General features: G+C 45.1%; 1 protein-coding gene across 5 annotated transcripts in view; it reads right to left on the bottom strand.

Moving 5' to 3' along the window:
- LOC147426367 (uncharacterized) overlaps positions 1 to 24912 on the bottom strand; it is a 63550-nt gene extending 38638 nt beyond the window's left edge. For 2 of the 5 annotated variants that reach the window (XR_015186125.1, XR_015186124.1), the window contains exon 1: positions 23959 to 24910. Coding sequence is in view for 1 of the 5 variants with exons in the window: in XM_086498037.1 (XP_086354163.1) it covers positions 23959 to 24708 (750 nt within the window). In the remaining 4 variants the exon portion in view is untranslated. Of the gene's footprint in view, positions 1 to 23958 lie in introns of all 5 variants that reach the window. The other 3 variants (XR_015186126.1, XR_015186123.1, XM_086498037.1) reach the window with 3 other exon arrangements.
- Between the last annotated feature and the right edge of the window lie 1024 nt (positions 24913 to 25936).

The following is a 25936-nucleotide window of genomic DNA, read 5'->3' as shown; positions in this document are numbered from 1 at the left end:
AACTCTGATGGTCTGTAAAGACAATAAAATCCGCTCCGAGTAGGTAATGCCGCCACTGAGTAAGAGCATGGATAACCGCCAAAAGCTCTTTCTCATAAATCTGTGCTGTCATCTCCGGCCTAGAGAACAAACGGCTCTCGTAAGCTATGACATGGCCTTCTTGCATCAAGACCGCACCCAGACTACGACCACAAGCATCACAATATACTTCGAATGACTTCTGCAAGTCCGGCAAAGTCAAAATAGGTCCCGTAGTCAATTTCTCTTTCAATGTCTGAAAGGCAGTCACCTCTGTGGGTCCCCACGAAAAAGGTACTCCTTTCTGTGTCAAGATATGCAAAGGGGAAGCAACCTCTGCAAACTTTCGTATGAACCGCCTGTAGTATGAACATAGTCCCAAGAAGCTTCTAACTTCATGGACATTCCTCAAATCGGGCCAATCACGGATAGTCTCTATCTTGGCCGGGTCCATTCGCACTCCTCCTGCTGACACAATGTGTCCCAAAAAGTGTATCTCTGGTAGGAAAAATTCACTTTTCTTTGCATTAATCACTAACTTGTGATCTCGTAATGCCTGAAAGACCTGAAACAGATGATCTCTGTGTTCTGCCTCATTCTTGGAGAAAACAATGATGTCGTCAAAGAAAGTGCCAACAAATAGCCTGTACTCTCGAAAAATCCTATCCATCATCCGGTTAAATGTCGCAGGAGCATTGGTTAAGCCAAAAGGCATCACCAAAAACTCAAATAACCCAAAAGTCGTCCGAAAAGCTGTCTTGTAGACATCTCCTGGTGCTATCCTGATCTGATGGTATCCACTCTTCAAGTCAATCCTGCTAAAGCACGAGGATCCCTGTAACCTGTCGAGTATATCATCGATCCTAGGAATCGGAAATCTGTTCTTGATGGTGATTTCGTTGAGAGTGCTATAATCGATGCACATTCTCCAAGATCCGTCTTTCTTCAAAACCAACAACACTGGAGAGCAATACGGTGAAGTACTAGGCTGGACAAGACCCTTTTCCAAGAGGTCTTTCACTGAGTTCATAATCTTTTCATTCTGTACTCGGCTCACACGATAAGGTGGCCGATTCAGTGGCGTGCTTCCAGATATCAGATCAATGGTATGATCTTCAGGCCCTCTCAAAAGCAATCGGCATGAGCGTGGAGAAAAAAATCTTGGCGTTCTTTTCTTCAGGTCAAAACATATTCAACCTTTATCCATCGTTCAGTTCTCCCAAAAGAATGAGTAAGAAAACTGAAGTTCATCAAGTACAATCTCTAAGCCCTTCATTTATCAAAGTCGCTTTCTCGGCCCGGTAGTCAACCACGGCGTAGTTCTTGTGGTACCAAGGGATCCCGAGTAGAACGTCACTCACGTGCCCTGAACACCCCTGTCATTGCAAACGAAGTTTGCCAATGCTCGGTGTAATGGCAACATCCCATCCGGGTGCCAGTCGAACTACCTCCGCCAGTGGCGTCAGTCTGTCGGGCGCAGTTCCAAATCGAGCCGCCAATTCCAAGTGAAAAGAAGTTGGCCTTGGCTCCTTCAAAAGAGCTTCTACATCCTTCACTTTGCCCCAAAAAAAAACGGCAAAGTTTGTACTTTCATTCATTTGATTCGGTGCAAGTCCCACGCCATGTGGTACCAGTTCTGCTTTTCTATCTGCCTTTTCTGCCACATTCCTCAGCTGCTCTCGAACTCTCAGACCTGTCGTCGTCTTTATCATTCTGTTCTTTCTGTGCCTTATCAGGGCACTTTGCGGAAATATGTCCATGTTTCCCGCATCCAAAGCACTTCCCCTCTCTGATGAAGCGAGCTCTCTCCTCAGGAGTAAGCTTGGGTCGTGCATCCTTTTTTTTTCTCTGGGTTGCTCTTTTTCATTCTACTTTCATTCCCAGAAGTCTGTTTGGCTCGTTGTGTCATGGCCTCATCTGTGGGGTAAGTCAGACTGCCAGAGTGAATGGCAAAGCCCCGCTTCGCATGACTCATCAACTCCTGAATAGAAGCTGACTTCTGTTCCAAGCAGTGATCTCGGATCTCTGTAGGTAGACCCAAGGTAAACCGCTCAATCTGTTCTCTGAATGAAGAGGCGGGTAGAAAAGAGCTCCAGAATCTTTCACAATAAGAATTCACTGTATCGCTCTTGGTCATCCGGAGATGGTTCCAAGCAGCTCGTATATCTCGCTCAAACTCTTGAGTCAACCAAGAAGAAATAAAAAGCCTCTTGAATTTCAGCCATGTAACTGGCACAGTCTTGCTTAATAGAAGCGTGGACCACCAAGTACGAGCATTCCCCTTAAAGTAAGAGGCAGCTCTCCGAATCTTGGAGTGCTCTGAATAGCGTCCTTCCGCGAAAGCGATGTCAAACTGCTGTATAAAAGACAAAGCCTTCGAAGCATCTGAGTATCCTGAAAAGTATCAAACTTGATCGAGTGGCCACCTTCCTTAAACTCTCGGACTTTCTTGCTGTTATCTTCGAGAAAGTCATACTGGTTGGCTTTGTAAAAATTCTTCTTGTTCGCATAAAACTTTCTGTCATCGGAATCTGAGCTGTCTGTAGACGAGTCCTCAGTAGAACTGTCAGTCTCTGGGCGAGATGTAGCCTTCTTTGCCTTTTTCTTGCCCGTTCCGAAGCTTTGTGTCTTGCTTCGCTTTTTGCTTTTTTTCTGTCTTCTTCGCTCTAATCCGAGGAGCTAGAAGAACTGTCAGAAGAAGAAGAAGAAGAACTGGGTACTCCTTCAAATCGAACACGCTTCTTCCGTTTCTTTGCTTTGTCGAATGTCGACTGACGACCCAAATATCCCGGGAAGTCGGTACCTTTGTTCTGCTTTTTGCCGTGCTTTTTGCCGTGCTTTTTGCCTTTCTTTTGCACGTCGAAAAGCTGAGCAATCCGTGCATCAACCACATTCTCCAGTTCCTTCTCCGTATATTTCTTGGAGGCAGAAGGTTTCTTGAGAGCGGGTTTCGGGAGTGGTGTTGTGGTTCTCTGCCACTCCATCTGTAGCTCTTTCAAAGAGGTCTCGTTCATATATTTTGCCATCTTCGGGTCCTTGGCAAAATTGAGCATCATCATTGTTGCATCGCTGATCAACTGGCGACGCTCTATCTCTCGCCGCTCCACCTAAGTAGGCCAAGGCGGGCCATACTCTCTGTCTGAATCTTCGTTGTGATCCCAGCCCGCATCTCCAGATGCAGAGGGAGTCGACTGATCATTGCCTGAAGCCATAGGTGCCGCGGAAAAAAATTCGGGGATCGGATTTCCCGTAGAAGAGAAATCGGCCGTGCTCTGATACCACTGTAACAGACTTGGACACTCCAAGTCAAGAATCAACCGCGACAGCACCAAATAACCACTTCAAAACAATTCACAGATCACAATAGATTTGCACTAGCCCGGCGGAGTTCCGTGCCTAGAGATATTGGCCCCAAAGACTGGCGCCCCTTTCGGTATTTCTTTTTGTATTAATCAATCATCAAAGTACAAGAGAGCGGTTAGGGTTTCACTCTCAGACTCTGCGTCCAGATGCTCCGAGAAGTGAGGCCCTCACCACTAATTTAAAGGTTACAAGGGATGCCCAAAAGCAGAGCCCCAAAAGCTTTTAAAATCAAAAGCATCAGTTCTCTCTCTCTCTTAGAGAGTCTTTTCTCTTTTTTTTTTATAAAAAAAAAAAGCAAAAGCAAAATTCGCGTCGCTCATCATTTTCCACAAAAAAAAAAAATAATAATAATAATAATAATCCGCCTCCGCGATTTCCGGAATTTAGGGTTTTTGGCAAAAATTAGGGTTTGCAGGAATTTTAGGGTTTCTGGCAGAAATTAGGGTTTTTGATGTCCGCCACGTCATCACTTTGTGACAGACGAGATCTTGGTCCCGGAACAGATTTTGGCACATAAAGAAAGAAAAGTGAAAGGCAAGGTTGCTAGGCGTTACTTGGTGAAGTTCAGAAACTATCCACCAATGGATGCTAAGTGGATGGAAGAAGGTGAACTTGCAGAGTCACCAACTGTGTTATCACTTTACCTTGAAGCCTTCGATTTGCAACCTACCTTGACCCCTTGAGTTTCAAAGCTACATGGATTGTCAGTGTGACAATGGCTTCTGAAAGAAATGATGTACATGGTATTTAAAGTGAGCTCAAATCAAGTACATCTTACATGAATGTTAGAGTTGTACAGATTGTCAGTTTGGCAATTGCTCTTACGGAATGTCCAAAAGTGTGGTTAGTGCTATAGAAGTGAGTATTTCTTGTCAGTTTGTCAAGGATACAGTAATTGCTTCTATTAAAGGGTACATGTGTAACTGCATTCTTAAACTGTCGGTTTGGGTATGCTCGAAAGTGTTACTGGATCCAACGTGCACTAAAAGACAGTGGCAAAATGCGTAGCTACCATTTTGTCATTGGAAAGTTAATGACTCAAGGCAATGGCAGAGTGCGAAGCTACCACTATGTCATTGGGACAGGGTTCACACGCACGCAATACATGTGTCGACGAGGTGTTCAATACACCAGGGTTAACAATGAGCATGTATGTGTCGTACATGTGTCGACAGGCGTTGAATACACCAGTGTTGACTGTGAGCATGTATGACATAGATGCAAACGAGGACGTTTGAGATTTCAAGAGGGGGGTATGTCACCAACATGAGACTACTATTTATCCTTTTTGTTGATTTCTTTCTTATTATTATACATTTTCACTTTTTGGAAACACCCCTCTGGAAATCTAACTGCCCTCCATTGCATAGCTAGTGTGGAACTGTTCAGAGGGAGTCCAGGCCCGAGGCCAAGAGAGCACTAAGGTTGGACAAGAACTATGGTTAGCCAAAGTGGGATCACTGACTAGCCAAAGTGGAATCCTTTGCTACAGAGGCTACATTTCAGTTCTTGGTGTGGCTGCAGTGTACAAAGAGGGCAGATCACCTAGAAAGATACAATGGCAGCATCTCCTAAAATTTAGGGAACTGCTATTTGGGACCTGAAAATGTGTTCGCGTCATTATCTCCTGAATGACAAGGGAAACATTTTATTACTCTGTCGTGAAGTCAACTGGGCAACCGGTCGGGAGATTTTTAGGCAGCAACCCTGAAACGAAAAATAGCCTGTAAATGTGCCAAGTGGCACATTTCTGTGCACTTTCCTCATGCAGGAAGAAGTGGCGCTGATTTTAGGAGAAGGGAGGCTCATTTTCAATCTGTCACAGGTTGAGAGCTATGGAGTGCTTCCTTTCCCTCTTATGTACAATGCGGTGCCAGGAGTGATGCCCTGCATGCTACGCATTGCCCTCTCTCCCCCCTATGGCAGTATGTTATGCCCCTCTAGTGGGCTTTTCAATTGACCAATGTACAGTTGTGTGGGTTCATGCGCGATTGCCGAGGCAAGAGCCTCTTGCAAAGGTACTGGATTAGTTAGCGGCTAATCCCCCGCAGGTACAGGTATTCGGAGAGGTTTCACGTGCGAAATCTCGTCCGATTCAAAGGGCAAGTAGCCCTACAGGTGCGGGAGCTCGAGGACTTGCTACGGATGCGACCGGCACGCAAACAGAGCCCGAAACAGTGAATTACAGCCTGCTGTGTATTTTTGCAGGTTTAGGGTTTTGGCCCTAAACGGACCCTAATACCCCTAGGAGGTTCGGGGACGCGAGGGGACCGCTGTACAGGTGATCTGGCGCATTTTCGGGGCAGAAAACAGAGAATTCAGAATGCTGCAGATTCTCGCTAGGTTTTGCAAAGTGTCCGTATGCGTCGGGAAAGTCATCCAATGTGTGGGAATACTGACTGTGAAGGGTCCTAGTACAGTTATGTTGCCGAAATCAGGCCAGAACAGTTGAAATTCAGCCAAGGTTGTGCGGGGCAGCTTGTAGGGAACCACAGCGTTTAATCCCTCTTTTAAAGAATAAAGAAATACCGAAAGGGACGCCTATTTAGGGGCCAATATGGTGTCGGTCTTCTCATAAAGGTGCAATCTAGCAGCCTGTATCCCTTTCCCTTTTGTTGTGTCTTGAAAGTACAGGTAAAGTGGGCGACAAATAAAGGGGTGAAAGCAAATAAGGTTTAAGTCTAAGGTCTACCGCCCTTTTTGGATTAAATAGGCCGGTTTCAATATGTCATGCCTAATAAAAGGGATCACATAAAGACGCTGACTGAAATACAAGAAAGGATCACGAATGAAACACTCGAACAATGTGTGCGTATCAATCATGCGAACACAATATACTTCCTGTCAGGGTTCTTTGGACCTAGGCTCGAGAGCCAAGATCGGTTCTTCTTGAATGATCGAATCGTCCTGTGGGGGTTTCTTTGGACCTCGACTCAAAAGCCAAGATCGGTTCTTTGTGATTGATTGAATCTACCCAAAGAGGGGAAGTGCTTCGGATGCAGGGAAACTGGGCATATCTCCGCGAAGTGCCCTAAAAAGGCATCGAAAGAACAGAATGACGAGGATGAAGACAGGCCAGAGAGTTCGAGAGCAGCTCAGGACCGAGGACGAAAAGGCAAGATGAAAGCAGGACTAGTTCCAAATTGCATGGGTACTGACCCAGGCACGATTAATGAGAGTACAAAACTTTGCTGAGTGTCACAAAACGGGAGCGTACACGAGCACTTAGAAATCTGAAAAATATAATACTTTGCAAACATGAGAGAAGGGAGAAGATCGACACAGTATTGGGGACCGGAAGATGGGCTGGTCCCCCCCCGTTAAGAGTATTCTTTTATTCAGGGAGAATTCTTATACAAGCACGAGAACCCGAGGAAACCCCTCCGTTCTGTAATCTTAGACCCGAAGGTCGTGCTTTCCCATAAAAGGACTTGGGCACAAGGCCGTTCCTTCCCATAAGGGACTTAGGCGCGAAGCCGTACTTTCCCGTAAGGAACTTAGGCGCGAAGCCGTACTTTCCCGTAAGGAACTTAGGCGTGAAGCCGTACTTCCCGTTAAGGGCCTTCCCGTCAGACGGGAGATTCCTGTAAAACAAACCACACAAAACAACAATTCTCAATGCGTATCAACACCTTATACCTGTCGCTCCTTGCTCGGAAAAGCGACCTCCGTACTCAGTCGTCACACGAACACTTGCCGTTTCTGTCGCCAACCTCTGCTCCAGAATCCCAGCGCTGGCTTCCTCTGCTGCTTCCGGCGTTCTCAAAAATTGAACGCTGGCTACCCTTTTATAGGATCTAGCACCCGGCGGGAATAGAGCCGAAAAAGCAGAGCCCTGGCGCCCTAGAGAGAGGGGAGAGAAAGATCGCTGAATTTGGCGCTTTCTAGAGAGAGGAGAGAGAGGGTGCGCTGTTTTCAGCCCATGTGTAAGTTTTTAGCGCTGGTTTTTTGAGAGCCTTGCTTTATTTTATTAATAAAGGGCTGGTCACTTAAAAGTGACCGGCCATTTAATAAAATAAAGTGTGAACCTGTTCAAACTTTTAAAACTCACTTAGTTAGTGAAAACGAACACATTCCAGGCGTCCCCGGGTGCAGGACACGACACAGATGCAATGCAGACACAGACTCCTCGCGGGAAAACATCTGCCCTCCCGCGACTGTTCCTACTTTTCGTAAAAAGCTTCATTGAACCCATCTTTATTCTTGTGCTTGCGTTCTTACGCGTATTTCTTTACTCAGTTCGGATTTCCTCCTTAGCCTACAGGATGCCCCCTTACTGATGCACCCGTCACCCATCATGTGACGCATCAAAGGCCCTCGTAACCCGGCCCTTTCCACCGAACTTATGGAAACTTCTTCACGATGTTTACCGTCACCCATCAAATGACAGATCAAAGTTGTCCGTTCTTGATGGCAGTTCCTGTAGCTACAATCTTTTAACAGTTCTTAGTGCACACAATAAAATATCCTAAAAAGAGATTAATCATTAAAAATAAGAAAATAGTCCAATTAGCAACATCCCTCTGGCTTCTAAACAGTTGACCTCAACTGTAGTGCTTGAACATATACCTCCAGTATCTCGAGATAAGCTGCTAATTCCTCCTGCGTCATCCACTGAGCATCTAGATTCGAATAGTTCTTAAACTTAACCAAATACTTTCGTGTTATCTTTCCGGATTTGAGAGGCCGCTCCTGATGACTTACTATCTGCTCCGGTTGGAGTATTTCTTCTGTTTCCTCAACCTCAGGAGGTTCCTCAGCACTGGGCTTGCTCGGAGGCGGTCCCACATACGACCGAAGTAAACTGACATGGAAAGCATTATGGATCCTCCAATTAGGCGGTAGCTCTAATCGGAAGGTGATATCATTCACTCGCTCAATGATCTTAAACGGCCCATAATAATGGGTAGAAAGTTTTACCACCTTCCCCTTATGAGATGCTTGTTTCTTAAGTCTTGCCTTCTCAAACTTGAGTAAGACTAACTATCCGACTGTTAAGTCGAGATTCCTCCTGTGCTTGTCAGCTTTCTTATGCTTTTCCTGAGAGCGTAGAATAGCTCTCCTAACTTGCCCGTAGGCTGTGTCCAGATCCCGGACAAATTCATCTGCTGCAAAGATCTTATCCTTAGTTAAAAGGATGGGTGGAAGCAAAGGCTTACCATAGAGAATCTCAAAAGGTGCTTTCCCCGTCGATGAGTGTATGGTATTGTTATACGCATACTCGACAAGAGGCAAATATTTCTCCCAGTCAGATTGCCGGTCTGACACATAAGCTTTTAACATATCCAATACTGTGGAATTGGCTATCTCACTTTGCTCGTCCGTTTGAGGATGGTAGGCAGATGAAAAATTCAGTTTCGTACCAAGATTATCCATCAAGGCACGCCAAAAATTTCCTGTCATGCGAGGATCTCGATCGCTCACAATAGACTTACGCATTCCATGATGCTTAAAGATCTGTGCTAAAAAGACCCTAGCCATATGATCTGCTTTGATCGTTTTCTTGACTCGTATAAAGTGTGCTTGCTTGCTAAACCTGTCCACAATGGTCCGGATCACGTCATTTCCAGTCTGAGTTCTAGGGAGGTCCATGATGAAGTCCATGGCAATACTTTCCCAAGGTTCGTTAGGCACAGGCAAAGGTTGTAACGACCCAGGCGTCTTATGCCAATCATACTTCACTTTTTGGCAAACCAAGCATTCCCTGACATACTTATCAATGTCTGCTTTAAGGCTAGGCCAAAAGAAATATCTTTCCATTGCTAAGGTCGTAGGGAGAATACCCCGATGACCCGCATAAGGCGAAGCATGTGCTTCATCCATGATCTTCTTTCTTAATGGTTCCGCCACACATATGGCCTAATGGTGGTAGAGATAACCGTCCCGAATGGAATAGGGAAACTCATTCTCTCCACGATGTAGCTTTCCCCAAATGGTGGAGAAGTCTAGGTCATTCGGATACAAATCCGGTAGTGCTTCTAATTCTTGGTGATACACCGAAGTGATAGCGTTCACCCTTGGCCGCCTAGACAATGCGTCCGCGACCACATTCTTACTCCCAGCCGTGTGAAGGATCTGGAAGTGAAACATAGACAAAAAGTTTGCCCATCTCATCTGCTTCTCAGATAGTTTCCTTTGCGTAAGAAAATACCACAAACTCTGGTGATCAGTCTTGATCACAAAATCCGCTCCTAGAAGATAGTGCTTCCAATTGGATAAGGCGTGAATCACAGCCGTGAGTTCCTTTTCGTAGATTGATGCATGCAACTCTACATCCTTAAGCCGTGGACTTTCGTAGGCCACTGCATGGCCTTCTTGGTTTAACACTGCTCCGATGCAATCGCCTGAAGCATCGCAGTGAACCTCAAATGGTTAAGTCAGGCACTATCAAAATAGGTCCATGGCTTAGTAAGTACTTGAGCCGATCAAAAGCTCCTTGTTGTCTCGATCCCCATCTGAAAGGAATCTTCTTCTTTGTCAAATCATGAAGTGGTCCTGCTACATGAGCAAATCCTCGGACAAACCTTCGATAATACGAACATAATCCCACGAAGCTACGTACATCATGTACCGTAGTGGGAATAGGCCAATCTTCTACCACTCAGATCTTGGCAGGATCCATACTCACTTGATTGTGAGAGACTATATGGCCGAGATAGTGTATCTCTCAGAGAAAGAACTCGCTCTTCTTTGCATTCATATGCAACTCATGCTTTCGCAATTCTTGAAACACTAAGTCCAAGTGCTTCCAATGTTCCTCTTCTGACTTAGAGAAGATGAGTATGTTGTCAAAGAATACTCCCGTAAAAGCTCGATACGGGCTGAAAATGCGGTCCATCATGCGATTGAACGTCGCAGGAGCATTGGTCAAGCCGAAAGGCATTACCAAAAATTCATATAGTCCAAAGGTTGTGCGGAAAGTAGTCTTATGGACATCCTCAAGGGCGATCCGTATTTGGTGATACCCACTCTTTAAGTCTATGCGACTAAAGATACTTGCACCCTGCAACTTATCAAGTATATCATCAATCCGGGGGATCGGAAAGCGATTCTTGATCGTGATCTTGTTTAAAGACCTATAGTCTATGCACATTCGAAACGTGCCATCTTTCTTCTGCACCAGTAGAACTGGAGAGCAGTAGGGTGAAGCACTTGGCTGTACTAACCCTTTCTCTAGAAGCTCGTTGACTTGCTTCAGAATTTCCTCTTGCTGAGCAAGACTCACCCGATAAGGGGGTTGATTGGGAGGCGAGCCACCCGGTATGAGATCTATGCGGTGATCTTCCGGGCGTACCGGAGGGAAGTGTTTCCGTGAAACAATCTTTGTACTTTTCAATAAATTGAAGACGCTTAATTTCCGAACTAGAGAGAGAGTCCCTACTAGTTTTATCCTTCTCACGTGCAAAAATCAAGTAAGTAGAAACACACTTCTTCATTTCTTATGGAGATATGGCTTACAATTGGGAATTGCCAATCTCCTACATCAGCATGAATCTTTATTTTCTTACCCCCATGATCAAAAGTGAGGGTCTTTTCCACATAATCGGGAATAGGTGTCATGTGGAAGTGCCATGGCATACCCAAGATGATATCACATCCCTCGATGGGTGCCATCAAAAATGATTCGCGGTCCTTGTACTCGCCAATCCGAAGATTGAGCTGTCCTTGCACGGGAGTTGCATTGGTTGTCAACCCCTCGAATGCCGATCCGGATGTAACCGGTGTGCCAAGCTAAGCCGGTGTGAGGCACAAACGTTCCGCAGTATCCAGGGAGATGAAGTTATCCGTGGATCCTGGATCATAAAGAATCAGTACTCGCTGGTTGTTCAAAGACCCCCAGCCCTTCAGAAGTTGACGCTTCCCTTTCTCAGATTCTGTGTTTCCTTGAACATCTGGGATTGAGTTCGAGCTTGGCGGTGCGGGTTCCTTCCTTGCTTTCTCTTGCCTCGCAGAGGCTTGTTCTTGCCTTTGCTGCTTTAGCGGGCAATCCGGTTTCATATGTCCTTTCTCGCCACAGTAGAAGCATCTTCCTTCCTCTCTGAAAGTTTGAAGTTGAGTAGGAGAAAGGTACTTAGTTCGCTTGCCATTACCCTCTGGCTTCTTAGAGTGGTCGTCGTCCCTAGATGGAGGACGTTTTCTTCCTTGGCCCCCTTGGTCATCGTAGACCCCTCTTTGTCTTGCACGGTAAGTGCTATGCTTCATTTTTCTGGGCGTTCCAGTTGAGTGCAAATCCTCAGCAATGATTGCTGACTCCATCATCCTCTGAAGAGTATCATGCGGATACACCTTCATACTCTTTCGAAGCTGCGGTTGAAGACCCGCTTCGAACTTTCGTTTCTTTTCCTCGTCGGCAATCTTCATGAAGGGAGTGACCTTCAGAAGAACCGACCAATACTTGTCCACATAAGTCGTTACTCTTTCATGTTCCTTCTGGGCAAGCCAATCCCATTCCTTCCGTATGTCCTATTCGAAGTCAGGTGGAAGAAATTGTTCATAAAATTCAGATTTGAAGCTCTCCCAAGTTCTGGCCTGAGAACCTTCCAGAATCTTGGCTAACCACCAATTACTTGCCGTTTCCTTGAGGTGCATCCCCACATGGCGTAATTTGGATCTTTCTGTGAAGTGCCCATTGGTAAAGGCGACTTCAAACTGTCTGATGAAGGACAGTGCTTTGGAGATGTCTCTCCGTCCGTTGTAGGTTTCGAACTTGATGTCCTTGTCGCCGGATTTGAAGACTCTCATGCGATGTGGAAACTTGCGACCATGCTTCTTGAATCGAGGCTTATCTTTAGGTTGATGTAGGGTAGTAGCAGTAGCGGCTTCCTTCTTCTGACGAGATGATCGAGAAGTAGAAGTATAATCAGGAGAGTAGGATGGAGAGGAGATAGAGATGTCCTTGCTCTCGTCTAGCAAAGAGAGCGCTTTTTCCTGGCCTTTCCTTGGAGTAGGCAGTTCATTCCGATCCGAAGATCCTTAGTGCACCTCGGCACGTTCTTCTTCTCTTTCCTCCTGTGGTCTTACACCAACAGTGTTGTCTGGATGCTTGGCTGCATCAGTTCCATTCGTTTTCTTCATTCCGCCCAAGAGCTTTTGGATGTCTGGCAACAGTAAGATTTGTTGCAAATCCGCAAGCTAAGCTTGCACTTGTTGAAACTCCTCTTCAACGCTTCTCCCTTGGCCCGACATGGTTCTTCCCGTTCTTCCCGGAATCGTCCTTCTTTGCAGAGAAAGAGAGGAGTCCGAGCTCTGATACCACTGTCCCAAAACGGGAGCGTACACGAGCACTTAGAAATCTGAAAAATATAATACTTTGCAAACATGAGAGAAGGGAGAAGATCGACACAGTATTCGGGACCAGAAGATGGGCTGGTCCCCCCCCCCCCCCCCCCGTTAAGAGTATTCTTTTATTCAGGGAGAATTCTTATACAAGCACGAGAACCCGAGGAAACCCCTCCGTTCTGTAATCTTAGACCCGAAGGTCGTGCTTTCCCGTAAAAGGGCTTGGGCACAAGGCCGTTCCTTCACATAAGGGACTTAGGCGCGAAGCCGTACTTTCTCGTAAGGGACTTAGGCGTGAAGCCGTACTTCCCGTTAAGGGCCTTCCCGTCAGACGGGAGATTCCTGTAAAACAAACCACACAAAACAACAATTCTCAATGCGTATCAACACCTTATACCTGTCGCTCCTTGCTCGGAAAAGCGACCTCCGTACTCAGTCGTAACATGAACACTTGTCGTTTCCGTCGCCAACCTCTGCTCCAGAATCCCAGTGCTGGCTTCCTCTGCTGCTTCCGGCATTCTCAAAAACTGAACGCTGGCTACCCTTTTATAGGATCTGGCACCTGGCGGGAATAGAGCCGAAAAAGTAGAGCCCTGGCGCCCTAGAGAGAGGGGAGAGAAAGATCGCTGAATTTGGCGCTTTCTAGAGAGAGGAGAGAGAGGGTGCGCTGTTTTCAGCCCATGCGTAAGTTTTTAGCGCTGGTTTTTTGAGAGCCTTGCTTTATTTTATTAATAAAGGGCTGGTCACTTAAAAGTGACCGGCCATTTAATAAAATAAAGTGTGAACCTGTTCAAACTTTAAAAACTCACTCAGTTAGTGAAAACGAACACATTCCAGGCGTCCCCGGGTGCAGGACACGACACAGATGCAATGCAGACACAGACTCCTCGCGGGAAAACATCTGCCCTCCCGCGACTGTTCCTACTTTTCGTAAAAAGCTTCATTGAACCCATCTTTATTCTTGTGCTTGCGTTCTTACGCGTATTTCTTTACTCAGTTCGGATTTCCTCCTTAGCCTACGGGATGCCCCCTTACTGATGCACCCGTCACCCATCATGTGACGCATCAGAGGCCCTCATAACCGGGCCCTTTCCACCGAACTTACGGAAACTCCTTCGCGATGTTTACCGTCACCCATCAAATGACACATCAGAGTTGTCCGTTCTTGATGGCAGTTCCTGTAGCTACAATCTTTTAACAGTTCTTAGTGCACACAATAAAATATTCTAAAAAGAGATTAATCATTAAAAATAAGAAAATAGTCCAATTAGCAACACCGAGCTTGGGGCAAAGTAAAAGACCAAGAAGCCCTGATTTTCTTTGATGGAGGAGCCAAGGCCAACTTCATTTCACCTAAATTGGCGACGCGGCTCAGATCACACCCAATCGGATGGGACCACTAGCAAAGGCAGTTCTAGCGGCACCCGACAAGGATGTAGCCATTACACCTGTCATTGGCAAACTTCGGTTGCATTGTCAGGGGTATTTGGGGCATGAGGACTTTTACATAAAACCTTTGGAAGGTTGTCATGTCCTCTTGGGAATTCCCTGGTACCACTAGAACAACGCTGTGGTCGACTATCGGGCGAGGAAAGTGACTTTGACCATAGAGAAGGCCACTGTACTTGATGTGAAACTTAAGGGTGAGTCTGTCCCTATTGTATCGGCTTCGGCCATTTCAAAATTAATGAAATCCAGTCTCTTTGTTTACTCGATCTTCTTGAGAGAGATAAATGATGAGAATAGGACAAATATGTATGAACTTGATAAAGAACGCCAAGATTTTCTCCACACTCATGTCGATTGCTTCTCAGAGGGCCTGCCAGGCGAGTTACCACCCGCTCGTCCTGAGGATCATACCATTGATCTGATACTTGGAAGCACACCACCGAACCAGCCACCTTACCGTGTGAGCCAAGCCCAAAACGAAGAAATTATGAACCAAGTGAAAGACCTCTTGGAAAAGGGTCTTGTCCAACCTAGTACTTCACCGTATTGCTCTCTAGTGTTGTTGGTTTTAAAGAAAGACGGATCTTGGAGAATGTGCATCGATTATAGAGCTCTCAACAAAATCACCATCAAGGACAGATTTCCGATTCCTAGAATCGATGATATACTTGGCAAATTACAAGGATCCTCGTGCTTTAGCAGGATCGATTTGAAGAGCGGATATCATCATATCGAATCGCGTCAGGAGACGTCTACAAGACGGCCTTTCGAACGACTTTTGGGTTATTTAGATTTGGTGATGCCTTTTGGCTTAACCAATGCTCCTGCAACATTTAACCGGATGATGGACAGGATTTTTCGAGAGTACAGACTATTTGTTGGCACTTTCTTTGACAATATCATTGTTTTCTCCAAGGGTGAGGCAGAACATAGAAACCATCTGCTTAAGGTCTTTCAAGCATTATGAGATCACAAGTTAGTGATTAATACGAAGAAAAGTGAATTTTTCCTACCAGAGAAACACTTTTTGGGACACATTGTGTCAGCAGCAGGAGTACAGATGGACCCGGCCAAGATAGAGACTATCCGTGATTGGCCCGATTTGAAGAACGTCCATACAGTTAGAAGCTTGGGCTTGTGTTCGTACTACAGGTGGTTCATTAGAAACTTTGCAGAGGTTGCTTCCCCTTTGCATATTTTAACACAGAAAGGAGTCCCTTTCTCGTGGGGACCCACAGAGGTAACTGCCTTTCAGACTTTGAAAGAGAAAATACTACAGGACCAGTTTTGACTTTGCCGGACTTGCAGAAGTCATTTGAAGTATATTGTGATGCTTGTGGTCGTAGTCTGAGTGCGGTCTTAATGCAAGAAGGCCATGTCATTGCTTACAAGAGCCAATTGTTCTCAAGACCGGAATTGAGAGCACAGATTTATGAGAAAGAGCTTTTGGCGGTTATCCATGCTCTTACTCAGTGGCGGCACTACCTACTCGAAGCGGATTTTACTGTCTTTACAGACCATCAGAGTTTACGCTACTTATTGTCACAAAAGCAGCTATCGGAAAAGCAGATGCGGTGGGCGAACATCTTGTCACAGTTTCACTTCCAGATTGTCCATGTTCAGGGAGAGAAGAATTTGGTGGCAGATGCTTTGTCTCGGAAGCCGTTGGTTGTGGCTATTTCCGCGATACATCATAGGAGCTTCGAGAATATGATCGATCAGTATGCCACACATACAAACTTTGCAGATATTTTTACATGGATATGGGATGGGGAGACAGTAGCGGGATATTCCATTCGGGATGGCTACTTGATGAGGAAAATCATGTTGAGCGTTAAACAGCCGTTGAGGGAAAAAATTATGACCGAATGCCACTGTCCACCTTTTACGGGTCACCGCGGCATTGCTACCACCTTGAAAGGGATAGAGAGAGACTTCTTTTGGCCGACACTCAAGAAGGATGTGGACGACTTTGTGCGCAGGTGCTTCGTATGCCAGAAGGTCAGACATAAAGCACAGGGATTGTTACAGCCTTTGCCCATACCCACCTGCCCCTCGGAAAGTATTGCAATGGATTTCATTTTTGATCTCCCGAGAACACAGAGTGGTCACGATGGTATCTGAACTGTTACTGACAGATTTAGCAAGCAAGCTCATTTCACTCCAGTGAAAAAAACAGTCAAGCCGGATCACTTAGCGAGACTGTCTGTGGCCCAAATCTTCACACTACATGGCATGCCCGAGACGATTGTCTCCGACAGAGACCCCAGATTTACGAGTTTGTTTTGGAAGGCAATTTGGGAGAACATTGGCACGCGGTTGCAGTTCTCCTCATCTTTCCACCCGCAGATTGACGGGCAATCCGAGATTGCCAATTCATTGGTTCTAGATTTATTGAAGTCTTACATCCCAGATCAGAAGACTCAATAGGAAAAGTATTTACCTTTGGTGGAATTTGCCTACAATAACACGATACACTCTTCGACAAGGAAGGCACCATTTGAGATTATTGAAGGTGCTACAAAGGTTCCACCCTTCTTAAGCACGAAAGATAAGATTTTTGAAGCCGATGAGTACACGCGCGACTTGGACACGGCTTTTGCCAAGGTCCGCGAGCCTTTGCAGAAATCTCAAGAAAGAGAGAAAAAGGCAGCAGATCCCCATCGTCGCGATTTGAAATTGAAGGAGAACGATTGGGTGCTCTTACGTTTTGAGAAGGCACGTTTGAGAAAGAAAAAGGGAAAGGAGAGGCTTCTTCCAAAGCTTGATATGCGATACTACGGACCTTTCCAGATCTCCGGAAAGATAAATGATGTCTCCTTTCGACTGAAGCTCCCCGAAACTTAGAGGATTCACAATGCTTTTCATGTGAGTCTCCTGCGGCCTTTTAGGGGCAATGTGCCCGAAATCGGGGAGCTTGGAAGAAAACGAGGAGATCCTTATTCCAGAACAGATATTGGCACATAAAGACAGAAAGATTAAGGGTAAAGTGATAAGGCAGTTCTTGGTTAAATTCTAGAACTATCCTCCATTGGATGCGAAGTGGATGGAGGAGGAGGACCTAGTAGATACTCCTCAGATTGTGAAACTTTATCTTGAAGCTTTTGGTTTAGCATAGTCTATTCCAATTGGAACCCCGAATTCAGCTTGGCCGGAAATCTTGTCACGATTGTGACTATGTTAACAGCAATACATCTACTCCTAGTTGCAGATACGCGAAGTGCCATGCCAAGGAGGACCCCTGCGCTTGGATGGTCACACCTCTTCGTTCAAGAGACGTGCCTCTTCGCCAAAAGCCACACTCCTTCGATGACTGGTCACACCCCTTCGCTCTACGGGTGAGACTCTTCGCCCAATGGTTGCAGCTCTTCGCCGAAAGGATGTGTCTTTTCGCCTAAAGTCATGTCTCTTCACAAAGAGACATGCCTCTTCACTGATGACTATTCAATTCCTATAAAAGGAACCCTTGTATCATACATTCAATCAATCAAACACAGAGTCTTCTAAGTCTTGTTCTAAGTTCAGTTTCAGTTTCTTAAGTCTTAATCATAAGTTTAAGTACTTGATTAAGGATTAGCGACTAGAATCCTTACAGTGGTATCAGAGCAATTTTTTCCCGGGACCTGAAGGTTGTGAGCCTCTCACCCTCGCCGCTCCCCTCTCCCGCCCTTCCCGCAGTTGTATGGAAGCAGAAGAAAGGTGGGCTTTCCTGATGGATACTAGCCGGCGTACTTAACCTCACCGACTCCCGAAGCAAACATTGCCTTGCACAAAGATGACGTGCATTTTACCCGAAGCTTGGGCTCACGTGCTTGATGATTCTCTACAAGCGTGGCCCGGCAGCAGGTGCTTGTTCCGCGCATGCCTCTTCATGTGTTGCCTTCCTTGGTGAAGGGGCACACACCCCTTGGTGAAGGGACACACCCTACACCTCTTGGCACCTGTGTGTTTGCGCTCTTTCAAGTGAACGGACACACTCCCCGCGGGCAAGTGTCTCCTCGTTGGCTGGATACCCTTCGTGACGCACCCCTTCGCGATGCCATCTCCAAGCGTTGCATCCTTTCACTGTCTGGCTGCCTTGTGCTGGCTGCCCTTCGTGAAGTTTTTTTTACGCAAAGTAAATTAGCCAGCAGCGTTTCAGTTTTATTAACGCTACATGAGTACCCTCAATTTCCGTATTAAGTGGCCATTCACCCTTTAATGTGAACACCCTTCACAATCTCCAGCCACAAAACCTCTACGTAAACAAAATGCCTCCAACCCAGCGCTTGCAGATATCGCACGCTGCTCTTCCTCCCAGCGCTGGCAATTGCTGAAGCGTACACGCTGGAATACTGACGCTGACTTTTTCAAAAAAAACAGATCGCTGGCTGTTATTGGGCGCACCCTCTTGTTGCCGATTTCCCACACAAGCGGCCCTTTTAATCTAAGAAGACCAAACTTTTAAAAGATTGGCCCCTTTGGGCACTTGGCATAATAAATTCCAGCCAGCGTTAAGCTCCAGCCAGTGGACAAGTTAACCTCTTCAACTCACGATCATCAGCAGCCCGCACCTTGCTGAGTCTTCTACATGCACAAGAACCAGCCCCCGGTGTCCCTCTTCAGCGTGGGTTTGGCAGTTTCGAAAGTGAACCGGGCAGAGCCGAGTCGAACCCTCCAACTATTGACAATTCACCAACCAAAGCTTTAGATGCTTGGTTTGCAGACAAGCAAAACCCAACAATGGTTCAGCACACTCTCTTCTCCCAGTAGCTATTGCTACATAATCGGCGATGAAGACAAGATGGCGACGACAATATATTACCGAAGATCCGATAGCAACTTTCAAAAAGGAGATGGCAGCAATTTCATCAAGCCTCGCATCAATTCACACTCGCTTCGAGCAGATGCAGACGCAAAATGCTTCCCGGAGTCACTCAACAGCTTCTCAGACAATACAAGCATCTTCTTCCGACGCCTCAGTGGTCGACCAGGAAGGACCACTCAAACAAAAGCCTTCGAACTCAAATTTTCTCACCCAAAGCATGGTTTCTCAGAGACAACTAGACGCAAAGTACCTTCGCGCGAGCAGCAAAAGTCTCAGCATGAATATTCTTGGAAAAGTTACAATTCTAAGCAGCAAACTTCTTATTGGAATCATCAGCAACAAAAGCAGCAATATGAAGCTTCCAACAGATCATCAGCAATATCAAGATGGGCTTACTTAGTGGCACAGATATCCAACCATAGTCACGTACTCGGTCATGAACGCCGCGACGCTGGACAAGTTCCCCCTCGCGAGCCATGTCCTACATTTAAGTCTTTCTTGTCTGATGGTGGTAAAGTTGAAGATTTACTGATCCTTTCCTTGTGCAAGAGGATCCTTCAGAGGTCTAAGAGGCGACAACTCCCTCAACCTCCCCCTTCTCAATTGGAAGCCTTAATACCCGTTGAGAAAGCTGAAGATTCAAAATATTTCAATTCCTGTGTGACAACGAACAAGCACATAACCCCTTCTTTGGCCGTGATCCAGGCAGGAAAATTTGCCTCGTCACCGCCCTTGCAGAATACGGTCTTTGTCTCTAAACAGATACCAAATGCTATGGTGAATGATAATTCTTCAAACTTGAAGACTTCAGTCCTTACCTTCAACGATGCAAAGGATAAAGCGGATACAGACTCTTGCAGCACGACTTTAGTCGCTGCAAATGAATCCTTGGACACGAATTGTTCTAGTGATAAACCTTTACAGATGGATATACCTCCAAACACTACTCTGTCTCAGTCTACGACATCCCTTCAGGAGGATCTTACTGTTCCAGACAAACCAATGGAATACCTTACAGATTTCCAACCAATGGTCATCACTCAACAGAAATTTCAAGTCAGTTTACCAATAAATTTACTCGAAGCAGATACAGATTCAATCTTTTCTTGGACAAAGCTCGAAGTTACAAATGACTTTGACAAAGGCACTTATCAAGTTGCAGATATGATCAGTTTTCAGTTTGGAAAAATAGTCATGGTCAATAACAGTGCCATGACATGGGACTTAACAGAAAGAGCTTTGGATGCAGAAGCACTATAACAATACATTTCCTTCTCCCGGAGTTCTTCAACCACCCTGGGTTTTATTTAAAGAGGGAGGGAATGTCACGATTGTGACTATGTTAACAGCAATACATCTACTCCTAGTTGCAGATACGCGAAGTGCCATGCCAAGGAGGATCCCTGCGCTTGGATGGTCACACCTCTTCGTTCAAGAGACGTGCCTCTTCGCCAAAAGCCACACTCCTTCGACGACTAGTCACACCCCTTCGCTCTACGGGTGCGACTCTTCGCCCAATGGTTGCAGCTCTTCGCCGAAAGGATGTGTCTTTTCGCCTAAAGTCATGTCTCTTCACAAAGAGACATGCCTCTTCACTGATGACTATTCAATTCCTATAAAAGGAACCCTTGTATCACACATTCAATCAATCAAACACAGAGTCTTCTAAGTCTTGTTCTAAGTTCAGTTTCAGTTTCTTAAGTCTTAATCATGAGTTTAAGTACTTAATTAAGGATTAGCGACTAGAATCCTTACAAATCTGGTGCAGTGAGTATGCACAAGAGGAGAGTTACTCCGCTCCTTTGTCAACAGATGCCACGACTTTTGATACTAGAGTCACTGATGTCTCTTTGAGATTCAGGGATACTGAGAGCTGACAGTATTCTGTTGCAATGACTTTATGAAATGGAATTCCCGAATATGAAACTGACTTATTCTTGACTTGTTTTAAGTGCAGGAACTGATATACGAAATGACTGCAGCATTTTGGTCTGAATGATCTCGATAGAGATGGTTGCAATAGGGATTAGTCAATCAAGCATCTATGAGGTCTTGAGTGGATCTAGATGCGGTTGCTAATTGCATTGCCGATAAATCATGTCTGAGATCCGAATGAATGTTGAATGTGATTTGTCATGTGATGTCCTATGATATAGTGTGATGTGACTATCGATTGGTACATGTCCTAGATGTGTGTTCCTAGTGCGTCAGTACCAACAATCAATGTCTGCTAAGACAGTTTATGGCTTCTGTCTGTTTTGCAGGCGTAATGAAGGTAATCAAGGGCGATGCTTTCAAGAGGGGGATATGTCAACTCGATGACATGCCTGCCCAGTACACACGCACCCCCCCTCTGGCAAGGATACAAAAATGATGACGTGGTTGGACATGCTGACGTGGCTGGCTACCGACAGGGCTGACACATGGCAGGTTGTACGGACGCCCGGAAATCGTGACGGAAATTGCGACAGCAGAAAAAGAAGCATGATTTACGGTAGCTTTTGCTTTTTGCTTGCTACGCAAATTGAGAGAGAGAAAGAGAGAGAAGCTCTTTTGCTTTTATGTTTTTTTTTTAGCTTTTGATTTTAATGCTTTTGGGGCTCTGCTTTTAGCATCCCTTGTAAACCTTTATATTGGTGGTTCGGACTCTCACTTCTCAGAGCGTCTGACGCAGAGTCTGAGAGTGAGTCCTGGCTACTCACTTATACTTTGAGTTTTAGATTAATACAAAAAGAAATACTGAAAGGGGCGCCAGTCTTTGGGGCCAATATCTCTAAGCACGGAACTCCGTCGAGCCAGTGTCGAATCAATTGTGAACTGTGAACTGGGTGATTATTTTGAGGTGTCCCAGTAGATCCTCTACTTGGAGTATCCAAGTCTGTTACAAAGACCTTTTCCTCGAGCGACTTACGTATAAAAGGCTTCCTTTTCTATTTCTTTGTCTGTGCTCCAAAAGTCTCGACTGAGTCCTTGTCCTTGTTGAGCTTTTCTGTTGACCCCTGTGACGCTTCAGGAGCCGTTTTCACAAAGGGCTTTTTTGCTAAATTTTTCTTTTGCTGCCTCCCTTTCACGTTGCACAGAAACCCATTGTCCTCTCCCTTCAACAAGACAAGACCAGTGTTGGCAACTTCCATAAGCTAAGTGAGGGTAGCCACTCTATTCTTTGTACAATAATCTCGAAGCCCTATAGGCATCCCACAACAATACTTCTCAATCAACTCTGTCAGTGGCACAAACTTGTAGGAGGTTACTGAGAACAACGCTTCACAAAACCTCCGTTTGTACTCTTGTAGGCTCTTGCAAGTATGCCGCAATGAGTTGGTACCAATTTGTCATGACATCGTCTTCAAATTCATTTGACAACCATGTAGATACAAACATTCTTTTGAAGTATACCCATGTGGCCGGTGCCTGTTGATGCCCGATTGTACTCTTGTAGGCTCTTGCAAGTATGCCGCAGTGAGTTGGTACCAATTTGTCACGACATCGTCTTCAAATTCATTTGACAGCCATGTAGATACAAACATTCTTTTGAAGTATACCCATGTGGCCGGTGCATGTCCTTGCATCAACAGTGTCGTCCACCATGTAAGCACATTGTCTTTCAAGAAAGTGGCAGCTTTCCTGACCTTAGAGGCCTCTGTAAAATTCCTCCCTGCATAAGTTGTATCAAATTACTGGAGGAAAGTAAGAGCTTTTGCCTTATCCTCAAAGCCGCTCAAAGTGCTAAACTTTACAATTGCACCACCTTCTTTGTAGGCTTTTGGCTGTTCCAATGCCCCCAAATTGTCAAGGAATTCTCTGCAACATGGACACTGTAGTAGGGATCATCGGCATTCCTTGGTCATTGATATTTTGCGTCATAAGTGTCATATCTGGTTGTTGTCAAGAAAAACCAACCATGCCAAAATTGCCCTGTGGCACCCCAAACTGACCGTGATTGCTCCAAAAGCCTTGCTGCGTACCGATATTACCATACATGGGGTTTGACATCATGCCTTGCGTATCTCAAAAAATTGTTCCTTGCATGTATTGCTGATTTTCAGGCGCATAACCAGCCATACTTTGAAACACAGATCCACCCCCAAAATACCCAAGATGTACCGCGGATGGTGGAAAAATCTGATGCATTGCCTAAAAATTGGTTCCCTGTTCATTTATAGCAACATGCGGGCTCTGAAAGGTGGCAGGCTGAACTGACAAAACATGTGGAACTGTCGTCCTAACCACCTGTTCATGGACGAAAGGAACCTGTCTTGGAGCCCCAAGAGACTCCACAACGTGCGAGTGCTCCCTATGTTGCTGGGACACATGAAGTTCCTGAGCTTGAGCCTCAATGAGCTCTACTAGCTGTGTGAGTTGCCTTGTCTGCCGTGGCACTGGTGGCGCTTGCAAAAACTTCATAAACCTTGAATTCTGGACTAGTCGAGTAATAACATTCACAAGGAAGATTAGCTTTATGTTTCACATGCGACTTACACAATCAAAATTGCATTTGGATATCAAAAAAGCCACCAAAAAAATCATAAAGGTGCTAAATATGCCAAAAAACAGGATTAGGCAATTTTTGTAATTTAGTCATAATTTTAAACTTTAACACTTAAGTCCCCCTAGAAACATCAGAACATGTTGAGAACTACTAAGGTTAATCCTCTAGCAATATAAACCTCACAACCATGAATTTTAGAGTTGTATAGTTGCAAAACTTTGAACAAAAAACAAAAAACAAGACCCATTTTTCCACACAGTTTAGGTTTAATGATGTTATGCAAGAGTAAAATTGATGGTGAGATCAATATTTCAAAAAAATGTGAAGTTTTTCTCAGCTCATAATGCAACTTTGTGAATGTATAGCACCTAGAAATTCATTTTCAAACTCTTCAAATAATTCAAGCAAAATGGTCACTTGGCATAAAAGTGTCCCATTACCAATCTAGTGTTAATTTTGGTGACACGACATAATAATTCTCAAAACAGGGTATGGTAACAGGTAACACATCATTTCATGAAAGATAAATGCCTTCTTGCATGGAAGATAGTACCTTGAGTGTGTTTTTCCTCAACGTCTCTTCAACCCACAGGTCATAAGCTTTCACATTCAAGCCAGAGTACCGAAAAATCTGAAGCTCAACACAGAAAATCTCTGCATTCTCAAACAAAAAAGGCTTAAGAGCATGAAGCATGGTATCCATCCATGCGGTTAATGCGCACGAGTCCACTCTCTGCTTATCTTCATGACTCCTTAAGATCTCAAGCACAAGAAGTGTGATGAGAACCACGTCCTGAACTTGCATAAGAGCCTGGAGTTCCCTTCGTATCCACTGCTTCACATTCGCATTCCCTGAAACGTACAAAAAGTTCCTCCTGCACTTTATTTTCTGATTGAAATTCTGAGCGACAACTGTGTGCAAGCCATTTTTGTACACATACAACCGCTGATAATGGGCTGGAGAGAGAGGAAAAGGCCAAGCTTGGGAGGGTGAAATGCCAAACAGATAGTGGCGTTGGAAAGTGTCGAGAACTACGCTATGGATGATGCAGGAGCTGGTTCTTCTGCAGAGAGGGCAATCTAAATGAGTCTTGCCTTCCATGGAGGGATGTGTAAACACCATCTCTGCCCATTGCAAGATGCACTGGAAGCAGAAACTGTGGAAACAGGAATTGAGGCAAATGGGACAGAGTTGGGCAGCTGCCATAACCATGGCCTGCGCGGGCTTCTGTGCTGTTTCTGAAGGGGAAGATCGCCTGGCCTCAGTTATTAGAGCCTCAGTTATTAGAGCCTCTGTTTTCATAGCTTCCACAGCTATGGCAAGCGCAGACTTCTCTGCGTTCTGTGAAGGGAAGACGGCCTGGCCTTAGCTACGAGCCTTGAAGACGCCAATCACGCATCAGATCGCACAGACATATAGGCAGCACGCAACAAAGAAAAAGCTGGTTAAAATGCTAGGCCTAAAAGCAACCGACCTCACTTTTCTTTTCCTACTAACGCTAAGAATACGAGGCCAGGTGGAGTTCATGCATTCTGTTTCCAATTTAATTTATTGGTTCTCTCTCTTTTTCTCTCCCACTGAATGAGGTCGCGAGCTCTTCTTTGTCTGCAATGCAACACGCTTATGCTCCCAGACGCTTCAGGTGATGGTGAGAAGACGGGACGGTTCGGAAGTACAAAGTGCATTAGTGAATTTTTAAAAAATTAAATTGTACTACTGACCTAATAATTGACTATAGGTGTCGTCCAATTGTGCAAGTCCAAAGACGTCTGTGTCAAGCTACATAAAAGCAATGTGAATAGTTAAACATTTCATCTTGCAATGAACCGCCACAAGAAAATGATAATTATATACTGCACGTCATGTAAAAGTGCCATACAAAAGTATGGTGGAGAGTTGGCATTGCGATCTCTCCAAAAACAATAAGAAACGAAAGTCGTGCCCTGTCCCGTAGCATTTATGTGTTGCGCTAAGCAAACATATAGGCATAGAAAATTGGATGCAGAAAGCAAACCTTGTAGTGTTGTCGAGCTGGCTCCATTTTCAGATCTTTGATTATTCATATGTGATCAGGGACACTAAAAAGCGTTGAATGTGAATGCTTACTTTCTCCACATCTAGAGCCTTGCTTTTAAGACGACGCACAACACAAATGTTGGTGAGCATAGGAGGTTGCTCCATACTTTTGTCTTGACAATGCTAGACGATATTCATCATCATCATCAATGCAACATAATAGAATATACGCATATTGATATCAAGCATCTAGCACTTAAGTAAACAAATGCAAAGTGCATTGGCAAAGTTTTAAATAGATACAATGATCAAGACTGAGCATTGACAAACTCAAAAAATATAAAAAGCATCAACAGATTAGAAAAATTATATTGTACTACCAACCTAATAATCGTGTATGGGTAGTACGTACAGTGTCATCCATGCAGGAGATCAAAAAAGGAGACAGTTGTGGGATAAGGAGATCAGGTTGCCACTTTGATTTTACGTTAGATAATATAAAAGCATGCCCTTG

The sequence above is a fragment of the Adiantum capillus-veneris genome, chromosome 24 (genome assembly GCF_014529385.1).
Source record: "Adiantum capillus-veneris isolate H3 chromosome 24, ASM1452938v2, whole genome shotgun sequence".
NCBI lineage: Eukaryota > Viridiplantae > Streptophyta > Polypodiopsida > Polypodiales > Pteridaceae > Adiantum > Adiantum capillus-veneris.
The sequence above is the reverse complement of the archived record's forward strand: the minus strand, read 5'-3'. Positions and strand labels throughout refer to the sequence as shown.